The sequence below is a fragment of the Neopelma chrysocephalum genome, unplaced genomic scaffold (assembly GCF_003984885.1).
Source record: "Neopelma chrysocephalum unplaced genomic scaffold, ASM398488v2 Primary Assembly neopelma1_60, whole genome shotgun sequence".
Lineage (NCBI taxonomy): Eukaryota > Metazoa > Chordata > Aves > Passeriformes > Pipridae > Neopelma > Neopelma chrysocephalum.
The window spans coordinates 14947930-14965192 of NW_020897715.1; the positions used below are offsets into that span (position 1 = coordinate 14947930).

The 17263-nt window shown below is 39.7% G+C and overlaps 1 protein-coding gene across 2 annotated transcripts in view; it reads right to left on the reverse strand.

Annotated features, from left to right (window-relative positions):
• GSK3B (glycogen synthase kinase 3 beta) overlaps positions 1–17263 on the reverse strand; it is a 154238-nt gene that overhangs the window by 36971 nt on the left and 100004 nt on the right. For both annotated transcript variants that reach the window (XM_027681239.1, XM_027681238.1), the window contains exons 6-7: positions 15800–15906; positions 6240–6337 (exon numbers count right to left, since the gene is read on the reverse strand). In XM_027681239.1, coding sequence (XP_027537040.1) covers positions 6240–6337; positions 15800–15906 — 205 coding nt within the window. The remainder of the gene's footprint in view (positions 1–6239; positions 6338–15799; positions 15907–17263) is intronic.

Consider the following 17263-nt stretch of genomic DNA (forward strand, 5'->3'; position numbering starts at 1 on the left):
TTGACATTTGAGCATGAGCCATATATTATAATTGCAGTCTATACTTAGCATTAGGCTCAGTAAAACTGTCAAGAGCCCAAAAAGTTACACATGAATAGGATTCCTGATACTACTGAGCTTGTTTTTTCAAGTATTTTTTTCCCCTTGCTCCCCCTTACCCACAGAACTATGGGAAGAAGATTTTATTATTCCTCCTAAATTACCATGAAATGCCAGTTTTGGTGCAAGAAATAATCACACAGTGCAGTAGGAAGCAAAAAACTCAAACTGAACACCACCTCCACCCCCATCTCCCATTCCTTTCCTGCAGTTTTCACAAGTTAGTTGATTCATCTCATATACTCTAAATAGCAGCATATGGAAAAACATTTCCGGTAAAGAAAACGCAAGGCAGATTGGCAGATGTTGCCTTCCCCATGTCCAGGGCTGCTCAGACAATTACTGCTACTTCATTCTTCTGAAAAGGATGGTTTTTTGAGGAGTAGGGGGAAGATACTAAACAGAAACCTTCAGGAGATAATTATCTTAGAAACAAAACAATTATACTTCTGTGATTCACTTTTTGCAGGGGGAATAAAGAGCAACCATTGTTTGTGGGAACTCTGCTTGAAGATGTTTTAGTCTGGGGGCATATCCCAAACAGTTTTACCTTGGTGGTTCTGGAAAGCTCCTAGAGCTCAGGGGGCCAAGAACATCCCCAGAATGCCAAGCTTTCACAGGGAGCACAGCAGTCCTGCAGACACCACTGCTTCACTGCAGGCTGTGTGCACAAGACTGGAGATTTATGAAGGAGTCTGTCCTGACTGCAACTCAAAAAGAAACCCAAACCCAAACTCACTTCTGAGGTCAAAGAGCTCCTTCCTTCAAGCTGCATTCAGCAGGATCTGACTTGCACAGTGGATTTTAAATAAGGAAGCGGCAATTGCAACCCTCCCGGGCTGCTGGAAAAATCCATCAGGTACAGGACTGTATGACTGCTCTGAGGCAGTAGTATTTACTTGTACATAATTTCCTTATGTGGCCACTGATGAAATCCACACTGTCACTGTGCCTGCTTCAGAAAACAAGCACATTTCTGAAGGAGATGTCACTTGAAAGCCAGTAGGAGCATGAATTTTAAGGAGTATATTGGGTTACCCACACGAGATATCCCAGCGATGGGATAACCTAACATTTAGAATAGCTAGCAAGAGCTAAAAACAGGGAGGAAGAGTCACCATTCAAGATGAAAATTTGGAAAAAGCACTGCACATGATGTCTCTCCTGTAATAGCATAAGTATTCAACAAGAATGTACTCTGGTTAAATTATTTCTTCAGATGAAGCTCCAAGACAGTATTTCCCCATATCAAATATCATTCTGTCAGGGTAAGTGGTTATAGATCTCTCTTTCCCAGTCAGATTGAGAACATCTGGAAAGACCATATTTAAAGAACTAGGAACAAGACAAAGAAGCTTAAAAGAAGGGGACTCTCTTTTGATTCACACGGATGTGATGCTGTGGTTCTAGAGCGGCATAGTTTTTCAGAGCAGTTTGCAAATACGCAGTAAGTCTGGAGAAACTCCAGGTGCAACTGGATAGAGAAGATCTTTCAAGACTGCTTGAAATTAATCTACATGAAGGCTGCTGAAAGTGAATCAAAATCTGTCAAGAGCCAAAAATGCTTGTGATGAAGCAAGGGACTGAAGCTGTTGGGCAAACGGCTGCAGGAAGGACAATCTGTGCCAACTGACGTATAACAGAAATTCTATTTTCATGAACACAGCTACCAAGGGGATATCATCAAGAACTCCATAAGAAAGGAGGATTAGTTTAATGTGATGGCATTTTGAAGTCATCATTATCCAGTGTAATGCAAAAAACTTCATAGCCAGGTGTAGCATTCACTTGCTGTGTTGCAAAATGAACTCTGAATAATCAAAGCTGAGCAAGCAACTGAAGAGACAACTGAAAAATTTATCTTGGCTCAAAAAAATGGACAAGTGTAACTGTGACTCAGTCATCTGGAATTGATAAGAACCAGCAGTAAAGTTTCTAAGCTGACCTCTCTTGCAGCGGAATTGAGTAAATTTAAGGGATGAAAGTAAGATGCATTTCCAAATGTGGGGATAAATATTTCCTTCCTATAGCCCTTTTTGGGAGTTTAAAATACTCCATTTTCCTGGCCCCTAAGTTTCAGACACACAGTTCCAACAAAGCTACTTGGAGAGCATGACTCCAAGACAGTCAAACAGCAGCTCACAGGTCCCAGCCTGGAACCTTCTATCAAGTTCACTGCTGTTCTACAAGTGCTCTGCTTCTCCTACAGCCAGCTAGCTAACAAATCTGTTACAATGAAAGCTTTAAATACTAGTATTCTGTGGCAGCAAAGGGAAGAGGTGGACACCATCTATCGTATTTTTTAAATTAATCCTACTCTAAAGGAAGTCTTATACAACGTTACATTTGACATGCTGCACCCAAGATTTAACATTTCTGGTCATTTTTATGCTGCAGGATTGCATGTCTTCAGCTGTATTGGGGCTGTGAAACCCAAACTCACTCACATGGGTTGCTTCTTTTATGCTAACCTTTCAAAACTAAGTCGAATTTAAGCATCATTCTGGAAGTGCAGAGGAGCAGAATGTTTCATGTCTTCTTTGCAGATTTTGAAACCAAATCTGCTCAGTTTGGTTATTGGTCATTTTTAAGGGATACACAGTAGATGGGATGGATCCCTGCCAACAGCTGGCAAAATGGAAAATTGAGGACCTCACTTTCTACTTTTTCCTAATTTTCAAACAGTGAGGAAAAATTACTTGAAATTTGATGTAAACGTGCTTTCTCTCTCTCCCCCTACTCCCACTATGAGAAATACTTGTCAGTGAGTACAGCATTACAAGGGAAGCACCTCGTTACCCAATTCACACACTTTCCAAGACAGTTTCTCAGAGCTGTTGATTTCAAATGCAATATTCTCAATTATAACTCTCTCTGTATTCTCACCTTCACCTTCTGTTAGGGTTTTTCTGAAAAGTTCATAAAAGCTTCACAACAGAAGATTTGGTAGACAAGGGCCCTGAAAAACAGCCCACTTCTGCAGTTTGCACTCAGCTTCTCTTCCAGTGCTGCCTTCAGAATATATGCTGCTTCAGCAACAAATACACTGGCAGAAAAACATTCATGGCACCCACCCATTCAGGCTCACATTTTACAAGATACTTCTTTAAAAATTCAGCAAACATCCTTTTTTGTGACTACTGCTGCAAGATCTACAGCATTTGTTCTGTCAGACTTTTCTAAAACATAGTCTCAGTACTGGAACTTTTTTATTGAAGAGACCAGGTTTCCTGTAAAATGGAGTTATCCCTACATTTATTTCACTTAACTCCTATGTGTAGTGGGCTACATAGGTACCAGAGGATGAGAAAACCCCACCACAACACAGGTGTGAATGATCATTAAGTATCCCCCTTTATACGTTTAAGAAAATTATGCAGAATTTTGTTTCTGCAGGGGTGAAAATCATAATCTCAACCTATAATTCACTGAAGTATCCTTTACAGTGGATACTTCCTGAGAAATAACATTAGTTTGCCAGTATTGTCACCACTGTGAGTTAGTCAAGAAAAGTTACCACCTTAGATGGTACATAGGCTACCACCAATTTTATTAAAGTACTCCTCTGCTTCAATACAACTGGTGTAAACAAAGAATCACCACAATTGGAACACATACACACCATGAAATTACTAGTTCACAGATGTTTTCTTCAATACTGCAGAACTGTTGATCTTAACGGCTTCTAGCAAACTTTCAACCAAACCACAAATCTCTGCTTGACAAGCAGGTCAATAATAAGAGAACATCTTTCTCCTGATTATTTTACTTCCACATTGTGAATATCAAAGCAATGGCAGGGCAGAGCACTATGGTTTTGCTAGAAAGGTCTCTCTACTCTCAGATTTCTGATTGAGCCATGGATAGTCACTGTGATATAAACAGTTGTATTTACAAAAATTCAGATGGAGGTTGGCCTCTTCTCCCAGGCAACTATAATATATAATAATGGCCAGTCTTCGCGAACGAAGATTTTGGGAAAGGTCTTTTACCTTTCCAGCCTGCGCAATGGATTTTTTTAGGTGAGACACAGCCTGCGCTGAACTGAGCCCACCCTTTAATCCTAAGGTTCATCTGCCGGGGCCAAGCAAGCTTGGACAATGGCAGTGAGGTCCTCAGGACATAGGTTTGTTTAGAGTGACCTTCTCATAGATGGATGGCCTCACAGGGCTAACGAGCTCCATCTGCCCGGGGGACTGGGATTTGAACCTGGGTCGCAGAGGTGAGAGTCCCGCATGCTGACCACTAGGCCACCAGGGGTCCCAGGCAACTAGTGACACAACAAGAGGACAGTCTTAAGCTGTACTGGGGAGGTTTAGTTTGGACATTAGGAGGAATTCCTTCACAGAAAGGGTGATTGCTTGGAATGGGCTGCTCAGGGAGGTGGTGGAGTCACTGTCCCTGGAAGTGTTTAAGGAAAGACTGGACATGGCACTCAGTGCCATGGTCTAGTTTACATGGTGGCGTTTGGTCACAGGTTGGACTTGATGATCACAGAGGTCTTTTCCAACCTAATTGATTCTGTGACTAGATGTAGTTTCTCAGGATTGCAGATTAATCAAGAAACAAACCAGGACTTTTCAAAAATTCCACACCACACATTATCACATGAAATCCTGAGGAATCTGGTTATCTAAAGAGTTCACAGGGACCACTTCACACCTCACAAAAGCAGAGCAGCAAAAGCAGCACACAGCTCCAAGACACTTCTCAAAAGGAAAAAACACTGTCACTTGTGCCATTCTCAGCCCTACCTCTGAGAGCAGGTCTAGTTTTCCACTAGTGTTTCCTATGTAAACTGATCCAACTGGGATAAATTGAGTTTTAAATACACCGGGCAGAAAGGCAATAAGAAGAAACAGAGAAAGTTGTAGCAGAAGTAGGTGCAAAACATGGAGTCCCCAGAGGAAAGTTGTTGACTGGAGGATTTCCAGCAGGAGACACAGAAACCCACCATAACAGAAGCCACGTTTGCGTGGTCAAAAGCTGGAAGAGATGTGGTGAGAGCCTAGAAAGGTCATAGCACATCCCACTGAGCCTCACCAGCACATGTCCTTCATGCAGGAGAATGACCATTCAGTGCTGGTTCATATCACACACTCTGTTAAGACATGGACAGAGACACCACAGCTCTTCTAGCTAATAACACAGACACAAGTAGCAAGTTCTACTCTTTTGCCCATACATTTTGGTTTTGAGGAGCTTTTCACATGCATGCCACACACATACAGTATACATCAAGTTAGTTAGTTAAGTGGCAAAATGAAAGAGGAAATTCTTTTAATACAGTCCCCTTGTGGTGATGAAATCAATAAAGCTGATTAGCATGTGCACACATCCTCTGTAACAATGCCATCTTATTGTGTGCATAGTATAGATTCAGAGGAAAAATATACTGTTTTCTCTGGAAATCTTGTTTCTTTCACTGCAGAAGCTGAAGCAGAAAGACCACTGGAAAGTCAGACAACAATCCTTTAGTCCATTAACTATTCTTACATGCCTCCAATTTGAGAACCACAGAACATTCACAGATTTCCAAATGAAATAAATCAAGATGTGCTTGGACATAAGTGATACATAAATGTTATGTATTCTGAAACATTAGGTCTTTTACTTTCAAGAGCAAGACTCTTTGGGTGGAAGGTACCTTTGCCCTACATGTCCCGAGTTCCCTATCTGCAAAAACAAGTGCCCTTTCTCACCTTTCATCTCAGAGAGCTAGAAGGAAGAGAAGGCAACTACACATGTGAAAAATCTGGCACGAGGAATTTAATAACACTGTTTTCAAAGCCAAGTACTAACTGCATGCCAGATTCTTAAAGAATGAAAATCATACGTTAATAAATATTAGCTCAGTATGTAAGCACTTTTTCCAAGCACACTGAAAGAGCAATCCTTTATCAGGGAAAAATCCCCTATATAATTAAAAGATGATATATGGCTATGCATGACTGCAAGAAGAACAAATAAAGATCATCAGGTTCTCAAAAAAGCATGAGAAGTGTTTTCAAACACCACTTACATGCAAAACCCTGTACAATGGTGACATAATATATGTGTTCACAAGTTTATAACAGTGCATGTTTTCATGCTGATTCCCAAGGAATAATGCAGTCAAAACAACTTTTAAAATTCCATACCTTGATTATTTCCACCAACTGATCCACACCACTGTCACCTGGAAAGATCGGTTGTCCTAGTAACAGTTCAGCCAATACACAGCCTGCTGACCACACATCTAAAAAAGGGAAAAGTGGAACACAGGGAAAGGTATCAGTAAAAGATACATATGAGGCCATTTATATAAACCCCAGCAATTTTAGGCTACTTACTTTATTCCTTGCCATGTTTGATAGTATATGTATCAGAGCTAAAAATAAAAAACATTCCTATCCAAAATGTTAGTCTAGAAAACACAGATACCTAGAATAAAGCAATGATGGGCAAACAGTCTTAGAAGTCAAACTGCAAGACAATGAGAACTGTAAAATAATAGTAAATGCCATAATATATTGACATTAAAACTTACACGTGTAGGGAAAAGAACAGAGAATGCTTGCCATCTGTAAATTAAGAATTTCCCCAAACTCTATGTTGTTTTTAAATCAGACTGATCACAAACTATGCATAGGTGTCATCTGCCACAACGGCTGATGTTTTTACAGTTTTCAAGTATTGAATAGACTCAGCTTTTCACACATATATTGAAAGCATATATACACTAGCAGATGAACCAGTACTGCAAGTATCACCGGTATCCTGCAGAACATGATGACTAAGGGATCTGTGAGACAGCATCTATAACTCTGTCACCTCAAGATCCAATCTTTATCCCAACTCCATTTGCAAATTTGGATAGACAACAGAACTGCAAGTCATAGATCACATCAACAGCATCCTTAGAAGAAGAGCCATCAACTAACTTTTGTGCATATAACAAAAGCCACGAGTAGTCCCTAGCAGCTCTTCCTCCTACATGAAGAAATTTTTCCTACTCTATTACATGTATATCTCCTTAAATAATCTGGCAATTGAATACTACAGCAGTAATTTAAGAATGTATCTAAGACTACTATGGAATATAGCATATTATTTTTGGAAACATAATTACCTAAAATGAAAAATCTAACAACGCAAATGCAGTAAACACTGTTTAGCAGATGTTTGTGAGAATCTGATGTAACTACACACCAAATAAATAGAATTTTAAGCTGCTCAACACAGTAGAAGTATTGCACTTTGATGCAGAGATAACTGCCTCTCCAAAAAAACAGATCGACTATAAGGTTTTCTAGAAAGTCATCAACAAATATGAAACCTTATGATAAAATCTTCTCTCAAACAAGCAACCAGTAACAGAAGATTTATAAAGCCAACAATACTGTAACTCCCCAAAAGGGAAAACCAGTCCCCTTCCACCCATATTTCTTTGAACTCCTGCCTACTTCTATGAGCCAACCTTCCCCCATGAGATAACAGCAGTGTCACCATAAGTCAAACCCCAGAGAATTTACCTCCTGAGGCCCATTCCACCTGAGATAATTCACGCTAAACCAGAAATCTTTATGTCCTAATGTATTTAAACTATGTCCCATCCCTGGCAGTGTTCGAAGCTGGGCTGGATGGTGCTTTGAGCAACCTGGTCTAATGGGTGATGTCCCTGCCCATGGCAGGGGGGTTAAAACTCAGTGATCTTTAAGGCGCCTTCCAACCCAAGCCATTCTATGACTCTGGTTCTATGAAGCAGGATACACAGAACACTGTCAGTTATGGCTAAAGGTCTGAGTTAAGAAAACGTCTCTGCCAGTTCTCTAAAGTCTATTATCATTTTGTCACAACCACTACAGACTGGTGCAAAAATTAATTAAAAAAAGCTTTCAGGAATTCAAGATTTATAACAAAGTAATCTACATGTTAGAACAGAGTTTCCCTTCCCTGATTTTTAAAGGAAAGAGAGAGGGGCTATACAAAATACTTCCCCCTCTTCACAAGAAAGATATGATTGAATTGGAACCTACAGCAGACAAACAGCACTGCTCATTACTGCAACTTTCAAAATCATTCACCTCCAAGTCAGATGGATGCACTTTTACCTAATGTTTTAGTACAAACACCACACCAATGCAAACAGCAACCAGAAATAATTTGAAAGCTGACTCTTGAAATTCAAAAAGTCAACATACCAGATGATGCTTTTTCCTCTTTTAATAATAATAATAATGGCCCATCTTCGCGAACGAAGATTTGGGGAAAGGTCTTTTTACCTTTCCAGCCTGCGCAATGGATTTTTTTTTTAGGTGAGACACAGCCTGCGCTGAACTGAGCCCACCCTTTAATCCTAAGGTTCATCTGCTGGGGCCAAGCAAGCTTGGACAGTGGCAGTGAGGTCCTCAGGACGTAGGTTTGTTTAGAGTGTCCTTCTCATAGATGGATGGCCTCACAGGGCTAACGACCTCCATCAGGCCAGGAGACCGGGGACTCGAACCCGTGGTCGCAGCAGTGAAAGTCCTGCACGCTAACCACTAGGCCACCAGGGTCCTCTTTTAGTCACATTTAATAAAAGCTGATATGGCCACCAAGGTGTTAAGATCTCTTTCGGACAACAAATGAAGAAGGAATCACATAAAGAACATTTGATTGCATCCAACTGCTAAATGATAGCTCTTGCTGTTGGACCAACATGTACAACACTTTTGTGTCATCTCGTGCATAATGAGTTTAGAGGAAATTACACAACAGTTCAACAGATAGCATAGAGTTCTTCAGAAGTAAGAAGAAACAGATTAAATGCACTAAGCAGTCAGAGGACTGTAACTTAAAAATCTATTTAAAGGCACCTTAAAGGGTTTTAAAAAACCTGAGTCCTTTACACTGCCCTTTACAAAACAAGTCGTTACCCCAAATCTATAATCATTATTTACAACTTCAATCCTTATTTTGCACTGAAAAAGAAATAACATACATGGGAAGGAAAAATATTTGACAGAATATACACAAACCCAATGCTGACACAAGAGTAAGTCATCATTCACAACTCACTTCCTTTTAAAATTCTGAAACTATGCTAAACATGACTTTTTTCAAATTAGACTGTGGCTTTTTTAAACTGTTTTAAATAACCTTTTGGTTTGGCTGCTCCAGAAGCTGGCTTTTGCTGTTTTATCCTTTCCCAGTTTCCCTAAATGTCTTTGCACTCCACCAGCCAATTTTGGACAAGTTTGATGGGCAGAAGTCTTGAAATCCATTACAGAAATTTTGTAAAAACAGTTGGAGAGCATGCATCAGCGTTACTGCTGAGGAGAGGAGGGTTCAGTTCCTGTGGGAAGCACCGTGTTTGCCCCAGCCCTGCCAAACTGTAACTGCAAACAAGCCAAAGAATGTGCAGGTCCTTGCTCAAGCAAGAAGGCCAAGCACAAACAGCAGAGGGTACCTGAGAAAGTGGAGGGCATCATATGGGAAGAGAGATAAAAAAGAAAGGATGTAGGTCATGAGGAAACAGCTGGTAATGTCTGAGGAATACTTGCTACATTCATGGTAGGTTTAATCCATCAAATATACACATCCATCAGAAACCTATGTAGTAGTTCCTTGTGCACTGAAATCTTCCAAATCAGGTAATTTAACGTCTTGTTAAAAGTCTATTTACTTTTCCTTGATTTTCCTTGCTAACACTTTAAACACACGTTGAAGTAAAACACAGGCATTCCAAAATCCCCAGCTTTTTTCCAAGCGTGTAATTTCACCAACTTCCAAATTAGGACTTGGACAATGTTCCCTGGGCAAGGAAGTGAACAAATCCTTGAAGCATCCTCAACAAAAGCCAGAGAGTGGAGGCTAACTTGAGCAGCTCCAAGCAGGAACAGAAACAAAACACAATTTATACAGATGTTTATTTAACTCTGGTGAACAATGTACAATAAGGAACAAACTAAGAAATTTCATCTCTGATGAAACTTGATGAAATTTATGCCATTGACTTTAACAGGACTAAAATGTGGCTCCAGGACAGTTTGACCTTTTTTTTTTATCCCCACCCTTTAAATCTGGCATTTTAAAATTTATGTACCAAATCAGGATATACCACTTTCCTCAAGCCTGAAGTAAACATTTAAAGACATGTTACTTGTGGGAAGTGATAAGGTATCAATTTTTGATAGCTCCTTCTCAGACACTTTTCTGTCTTAGCACAGTCAGAGCTAACTGTTATAGGTTAATAATATTTTGGAGGAAGTTTGTGGTATAACTACCTGCTCCAATGGGAGCAGAAGCATTTTCTGAACTTTTTTCTTTTCAGTACGTGTAATTTAATTAAAGCAAACTAGGACTGTCATTCACATGCTTTAAACTAGATAATAAACAAGGTAAGAGAGAATCTTAACAGAAAACAAGTCAACAAATTCTTACGTCAAACTAGCTGGGACAATGTGAAATTTTAAGAGAAAATACTGAAAGCTATTCATTTTAAGAAAGCAGGCAAGGGTACTTTCTTCACACCATCAGTGAAATGTAGTCTGAACAACACAGACAATAAATACAACTGCCAGCCAAAAGCAACCTTCGAATAAGCTTATTTCAGATAGCTTTCACACATTATAATGGTAGCTAATGCCACATCTTTCCTAGACTGGAGAACACTTAAGACAAATACCATTATCACCTGACCTACATCCATTAATTCAAGCACACAAAAATTCATATAGCCTCTTATACTACAAAACTTTAATTAAATTAAATTTCTAGTACTTTACTGATGCTCACAGCTGCTAGATGGATATGTCTAATAATAAAATATCTGTATGATACTCTTGCTTTGGAATGCATTCTAGCAGTAGAGAATGTAAGAAAAGGAATATTTCTCTTTCACTCAGGAAGAGGCATCTGGGAGGAACACCTGCAAAATACACTCCTTGGCTTTAATTCTACTAGCGTGCAATGTCCATTTTGAGTTGTCTGCAACAGAATACCCTGTCCAATGAATTTCACTTTTTGTAATCTCAAACTCTACTTATCCAAGCTGAAAAGTTGGCCCTCTTCTTCCTAGAATGAGCACCTTTCCTTGTATTACACTCTAGCTCCTCTAACTTGTTATATGGAGGAAATGAAGAAGGAAAAAAAATAAAGGGTTTATCACATCCATTTTGTACAAATTAAGAACTTTCATTTATCTGATGGTTTATGGGGCATATTTACCTTTCTACTCTTTTTATTACTCTCACCTATTCCTCTTTGCCTCACTATCCCTTAATCTTGATGGACTTCCTCCGTCTTGGAGGTGACTCAAAGTTGCTGCTCTGTAAACTGTGGAAACAAACTAGCAGGAAAGAAACCAAGAGTCAGAAAAGCAGCTCTGGGAAGTCATAAAATTAGCAGCTTCTAGCTGCCAAATACCAGACCCCAAAGTGCTTTTCACTGCTGCTTGTTTGAAACAAATTTTGGGATGTCACAGCAAGAGCAAAATTCAGGATTACATGCACGCATGCTGTGTTGGTGCAAGTTTTGCACATCAAGCCACAGATCCACAGACAGCAGAGACAGAGTAAGGCTGAAACAGGAAAATGCTTGAAAAGACATGCTTGTTCCAGTATTTGGAACAAAAGCTAAGCACAGGTATCTGTATTCTTTTGCAATGAAGAGATGAAACTACAATGACAGGTGATAGAGTAGTTCTGTGAATTAACATGTGCTTATTTTCAGCACTGGAAATTGCCATCTGACAGAAGCAAATACTTTTTATTGTTTGGCAACAGTTTTGCAACACACCTTGTGGTGGTTCTTCCCCAAGAAACTCTGAGTTAGGCAAACTACACATGCCTGAAGAGGAGCTTATGCTCCAGACTGCTGAGGTCAAATACTCTCTCCCTCTGTCTTTGCACTCACTAGGAAAGTGAATGAACCACTTCACGATACTTATTTTTGGACACCCCAAGAGAAGCCAGCAATAGAGCCATGCAGATCAATCTTTCCCTGCCAGTAGCTATAAACGTTCCCTCTGGAATGCTCCCAACTCCTGCCAGTGCAGTGATGGAGAAAACACACTGAGCCCAGCAGACCCTTGTTATGCCAAAGCACCACCATCTTTTGGTGAGCCCTCCACTGCCCTGCCACCTAACCTACTGAAAAAATGCATGTCGTGGGGGCAAAGCTCAGCTGCATAACTTCTTTTTACACAAAAGGATCACATGGCAACACAAACATCTGCACCCACCCCTGCTCCAGTGCCTACATTTGTCCCAGGACAATGTAGGGGAATGTGGGCAGCCATCCCATGGTTTTTCAGCAGGCAGCACCTCCCTTATGACCAGAACTGCCAGCAGCATGCCATCAACGTACTCTGAGATGCTGTAACACACAGAGACTGGCAAAGGAGAAGCTTCAGCCAAAAAACTGTCCAAGGACAGCTGAAAGAGCTTGGTTTGGAAAGAAAAAAACAAAGCCAAACCACAGAAAAACCCCAACAAACCAAAACCAAACAACAACAACAAAAAAAAACCCCTTGTGTATCAGCTGGAGGAAATAAACAATGTACCATCCCCAGCAAGCTTTAGGGACATGCACACATCTGCAGAATTCATAGTCATAGGTGCACAAAGGCCCAAACTGTACAAGCTATGAAGACACCCAGTTGACATGGATACTTGTGCCTGACTACTGAAAAAATCCCATAAAACTGTAACGAAGGCAGATGACAGAGCTGTTAGGGGCCTGGATTTGTAGCTATTTGGCAACAGCGGCTATTTAAAAGCTTGAATAGGTCATTTCCCAGGTCATCATTTTAAAAATAGAGTCCCAGGTCTGCTGGAGGCAGACAGAGAGGCATTAACTGCAGTAAATGTGATTTGATGCTACTCTTACTATGGTGTATATTTAAATACAGCACTAATGCAGTACTTCACAAAAGTTAAAAAAACTCCTGGCTGTGAATTATTTTTTGAAGGGACGTTTTGGGTTAGAATTTAAGTCATGCATTTTGAGGAAATAATCAAGATCCTACAATTTAAAAGTCAGTTTATAGTTTTCTTGTGACACCCACGATGAAAAGACATATCCTGGAACAAACTTTAGTTTCTGTCACACTGAAGAGCAAGTACTGCTGTAAGGCCAAATTCAGATGTTTAAAGACAACGTATGTGAAGCCAGACAGTGCAATGCCATCCCTGGTTACAGTGATAACTGAAACACTGATGTAACACATTACAAGATGACTAACTATGGAAATGGTCATGATGCAGCTGGCTGTGCTGACACTCTGGGGCCAGCAGTGCCACTGCCTAGCCTTAAAAAGCACTTCTTGCTCAGAAATACTTCCAAAAATTACCATATTACAGCTCATTATAACCATAAGCCCTGTAGTAATGTTAGCAAACAACAAAAACCCTCAGAAAAACCTGGAAGTCTTGCAGATCACATACAAAAAATTTCTACTTAGAACACTTTTTGGCTTCACTGATTTTACTTTTAATGTAGTTTTAAGAGAGGATATTTAAACAGAATAGTGAAGATCCTCACCTTAATTGTAAGTTGACTTTTTGTTATCACACACACACACAAGTGGATTCTTATAGAGTGATAATGGCTATAGCAGGAAAAGCTTGTTATGCTAACAATTCACAGGAAAACAAGAACTAGAAAACCAAGCATATCAACATTAAAAACAAAAAGTTTAAAATGCAGTATTATCATACTGTAGCATTTCACAGTTCCCTACACTTTGAGCAACGGATAAAGCGCTAATAATTAAGTGCTACTTCCTCTCTTTTAATAAACCTATCTGTGCTTGTTGATTGGTTTTCCAACAAGCTGGTTGAGTTTGGATGAACAATCCTAAGTGAAATAAGGCAGAGTTCTCACTAAGCACTGTTGGTGCCTATCCAGCAAGAACTAAGGAATATTTACTACCACTGGAAACAGCAGCATCAAACAACTAAACCCTTAGAATTTCTAATTTATTTGCAGAATGTGAAAACCATTAAATTTGTAAAAGCATTTTATTCCTTCTCAGCTCCCAAATGCAAAGATTCTGCTGAGAAAAAAGTGAAAGGTGGAAAGGACAGGAAGAAAGAAAGAAAAGACTATTAGCTGCCCGTTTTTTTTATGCCATTCTGTGCAAATTTCAGAAAAAGGACCTTAAGGGACATGGGTTGGAGGGTTGGCACAAGAAAGACTGGACAAAACCTGAAATTCATGATTTTTTTTTTTGGCAGGTGAAAAATGGACTCCTCACTTCAGCATGTAATTTTTATTACAACTATTTTAGAGACCAGTATGTAAGACAACAAAAACGGAAAGAGCACCTTGAAAAAGGGTCTGACAAATAGCACAAGTTTAAAGTCATTACACAGTTGGAACAAGAGACACCTAACGGGCTTATCTATAAAACAGTCTCTTCTGGTGACACATAAAAGACTTGTTTTATGCAGTTATCCTCTGAAACAAGTTGTCTCTGCACTCTGATAATGCAGCTGAGACAAACTATTAGCTCTCAGCTGGCAAAAAGATGTCAAAAGGGATCAGCCACCTTCCTCTCACTCATGAGCTCATGACACTTTGCTTTTACCTGGGCCTTGCTGCTTATTTGACTACACAGTAATGCTGATTGCGCTCTCTCCCATAGCAGAAAGTTAACCCGCCAAGTCTCTTGTCAGTTGAAGCTGAATCAGTGTATTAAACAATAAACTGTGAGATTCAGGGTATCCAGGGGCAAGAGTGGGGCTGGGGCTGCCATTTTTGGCAGCAGCCAACCATATGTTCTGCCCTTTTGTATTTATTGTGCCACTACTTTCCTCAGACTTCTCTTGGTTCTGCCTCTTTTTCCTACCGGGGAGATATGTAAGTGTTGCTAAAATACATACCGAATGATAACCGATGGGAAAAAAATTTAGTGAGAGCAGGTAAGCCTTCAGGAACACGTTTTGATGGGTTTTTTTTCACCCCCCTCAAAGAACTGCAGAGTTGAAATAAGCCAGCCAGCCACTCACTTTCACACTAGTTAGAACGTAACAACTTTAAATATACTTTAAGTGGTTATAAACACATTCTGCCAAGACTTAATCATGATCCTCAAATCCTTTTGAAAACATTAAACCTTGCCTAAGTAAATCAAGTCCATAAGCAAGGCAAAAAGTTCCTCAATATTGTGCTAAGGTGAGAGCCAAATCTAGTCTCTTTAACACTGGAACTCAGAAGGGGCGCAGGGAATATCTTGACTAAAAACCAGAAGTAGTTACTCACAACCACCCAACACGTTGCTGTTTAAGATTTTTCATTATCCTATTTATTTTTAGGACTCTACTCTGTCAGAGTAGAAAGAGAGAAAACCTGTCCTCTAGTAAAATCTCCAGCCTAATATTTCCATGACACAGCTATGTGTCAGGTATTAGAAAGAAGTCTTCTTCGTGTTCCAAATTAATGCCTAAAAGACCACAGAAGCTAGCAGAACAAGTTGAATTAGAAGGACTGCTGTACACAATATAGTAAAACTGTAAGAAGAGTTTAAAGTCAATCATTAGGACACACTTCCCCCCCATAAACTCTTTCCTAAAAGCCAAGTAAATAAATCACAGACTTATTTGCGTCCAAATCATAGCATATCAGAAGCAATAACTGATTTTCTACAGTCTGAGATCTCTGTAAACCTTGACACGTAACTACCAAATAAAAACTCATGCAGCTGGGATAGATTTCAACAAATACACGCACATACCTATACTGGAGGTATAATCGGTGGCTCCAAAGATCAACTCTGGTGCCCTGTAGTACCGAGAGCAGATGTACGAGACATTAGGTTCTCCACGAACCAGCTGCTTTGCACTGAAAAGGAAATGGTAACATTTCAGTAGTGAATATTTTTACAATAATGCTGTACAGACTAACATCAAGCTTTGGCACTCTTCAACCACTCCCAATTCCTAAATGCTGAAGTACCATGTCCTTCTAAGAGGATGCAAACCACTGACTCAATGATTCACTGTGAAACGAGTCCAATCCCTCAAGCATCTTCCTTATACTGGAAATAGCAAAGGAAATTCTGACTACAATCTAGCTGATAAACAGGGTCAGATTTTTGGCTGGCAGTTGTCTTTTTCCAGATACAAAGGTTTGTTTACAAAGGCAAAGCAGACAGAAAACAGTTCAGTCAAATGTAGTTAACTTTTAAGATTCAAAATCTCTGGATACTCACAGGAAGCAAGTGGAGGGTTTATGTTTGTTTGTTTTTTTGTTGTTGTTGTTTGTTTGCTTTTTTGTTTGGTTGCTTTTTAATTTCCATCATAATGTTCTGTCTCTTTGCTATTTAAGGGAGTGTGGCATGACGTAAAAGGGGTATGAGGAGACAAAGGAAAATAAACTTTGCCATTATATTCACATATTAATGGTCCACAATTAACATGAAGGTTTCGTTTATACTGCAAGAGATCAGCCACAAACCTACAGTATTGCCTCAACCACTACTGTTGAAAGAATCCAAGAAAAGAATGGACCATGAGAGGACAGTACTTTTGGAACATGAGTATGGACATATTATACTTCTTTCTTAATTAACAAGCAATTAAATTAGACAAAAAAGGAGCTGGAAAACAAAATTGCCCTTTCAGAAATATGACATTTAACTTAGCAGCACCGAACACTGCAGAGGGGCAAGCCAGTCAAATCTAGTGTTCAGCTTTCCAAACACTCCTTTCAGCCTTCAGGGAAGAAGGACTCCTACCACCCATTTTAAAAGTCTCAGTTTTCTGTTTTCTATATAGAAACTACAGTTAACAAATTCCCACTGATAAGAGATAGTAAATACCACCTTTTTTATGCATTATTATTTTTGAGTTTCAGTGTGATTTCTATTTTGCTCCAACACTGGTGAGGCAGAGCTGAGGAGGAGATTTTCAAGCCACTAGGCATGATGATGCACTGCTTGAATAACCACCATCTGACATTCCCACTCACTATGGACAAGTGTATTTAGCAACAGCAGCTTCCATGACTTCTTGCACGTATATCCTACCTATTTAGTCTGCAAAGTTATAGTACAATCTAAAGACTGGACTTTCCAGGACAGAAATATGTCTCCTGTCTCAGTGTGGGTTTCCAGAATTTCTGTATCAGTTCTAAGATGGGGGCTGGACTCTACATGCGATTCACTTGAACAGACATTGGAAATAAATGTGCCATTAGA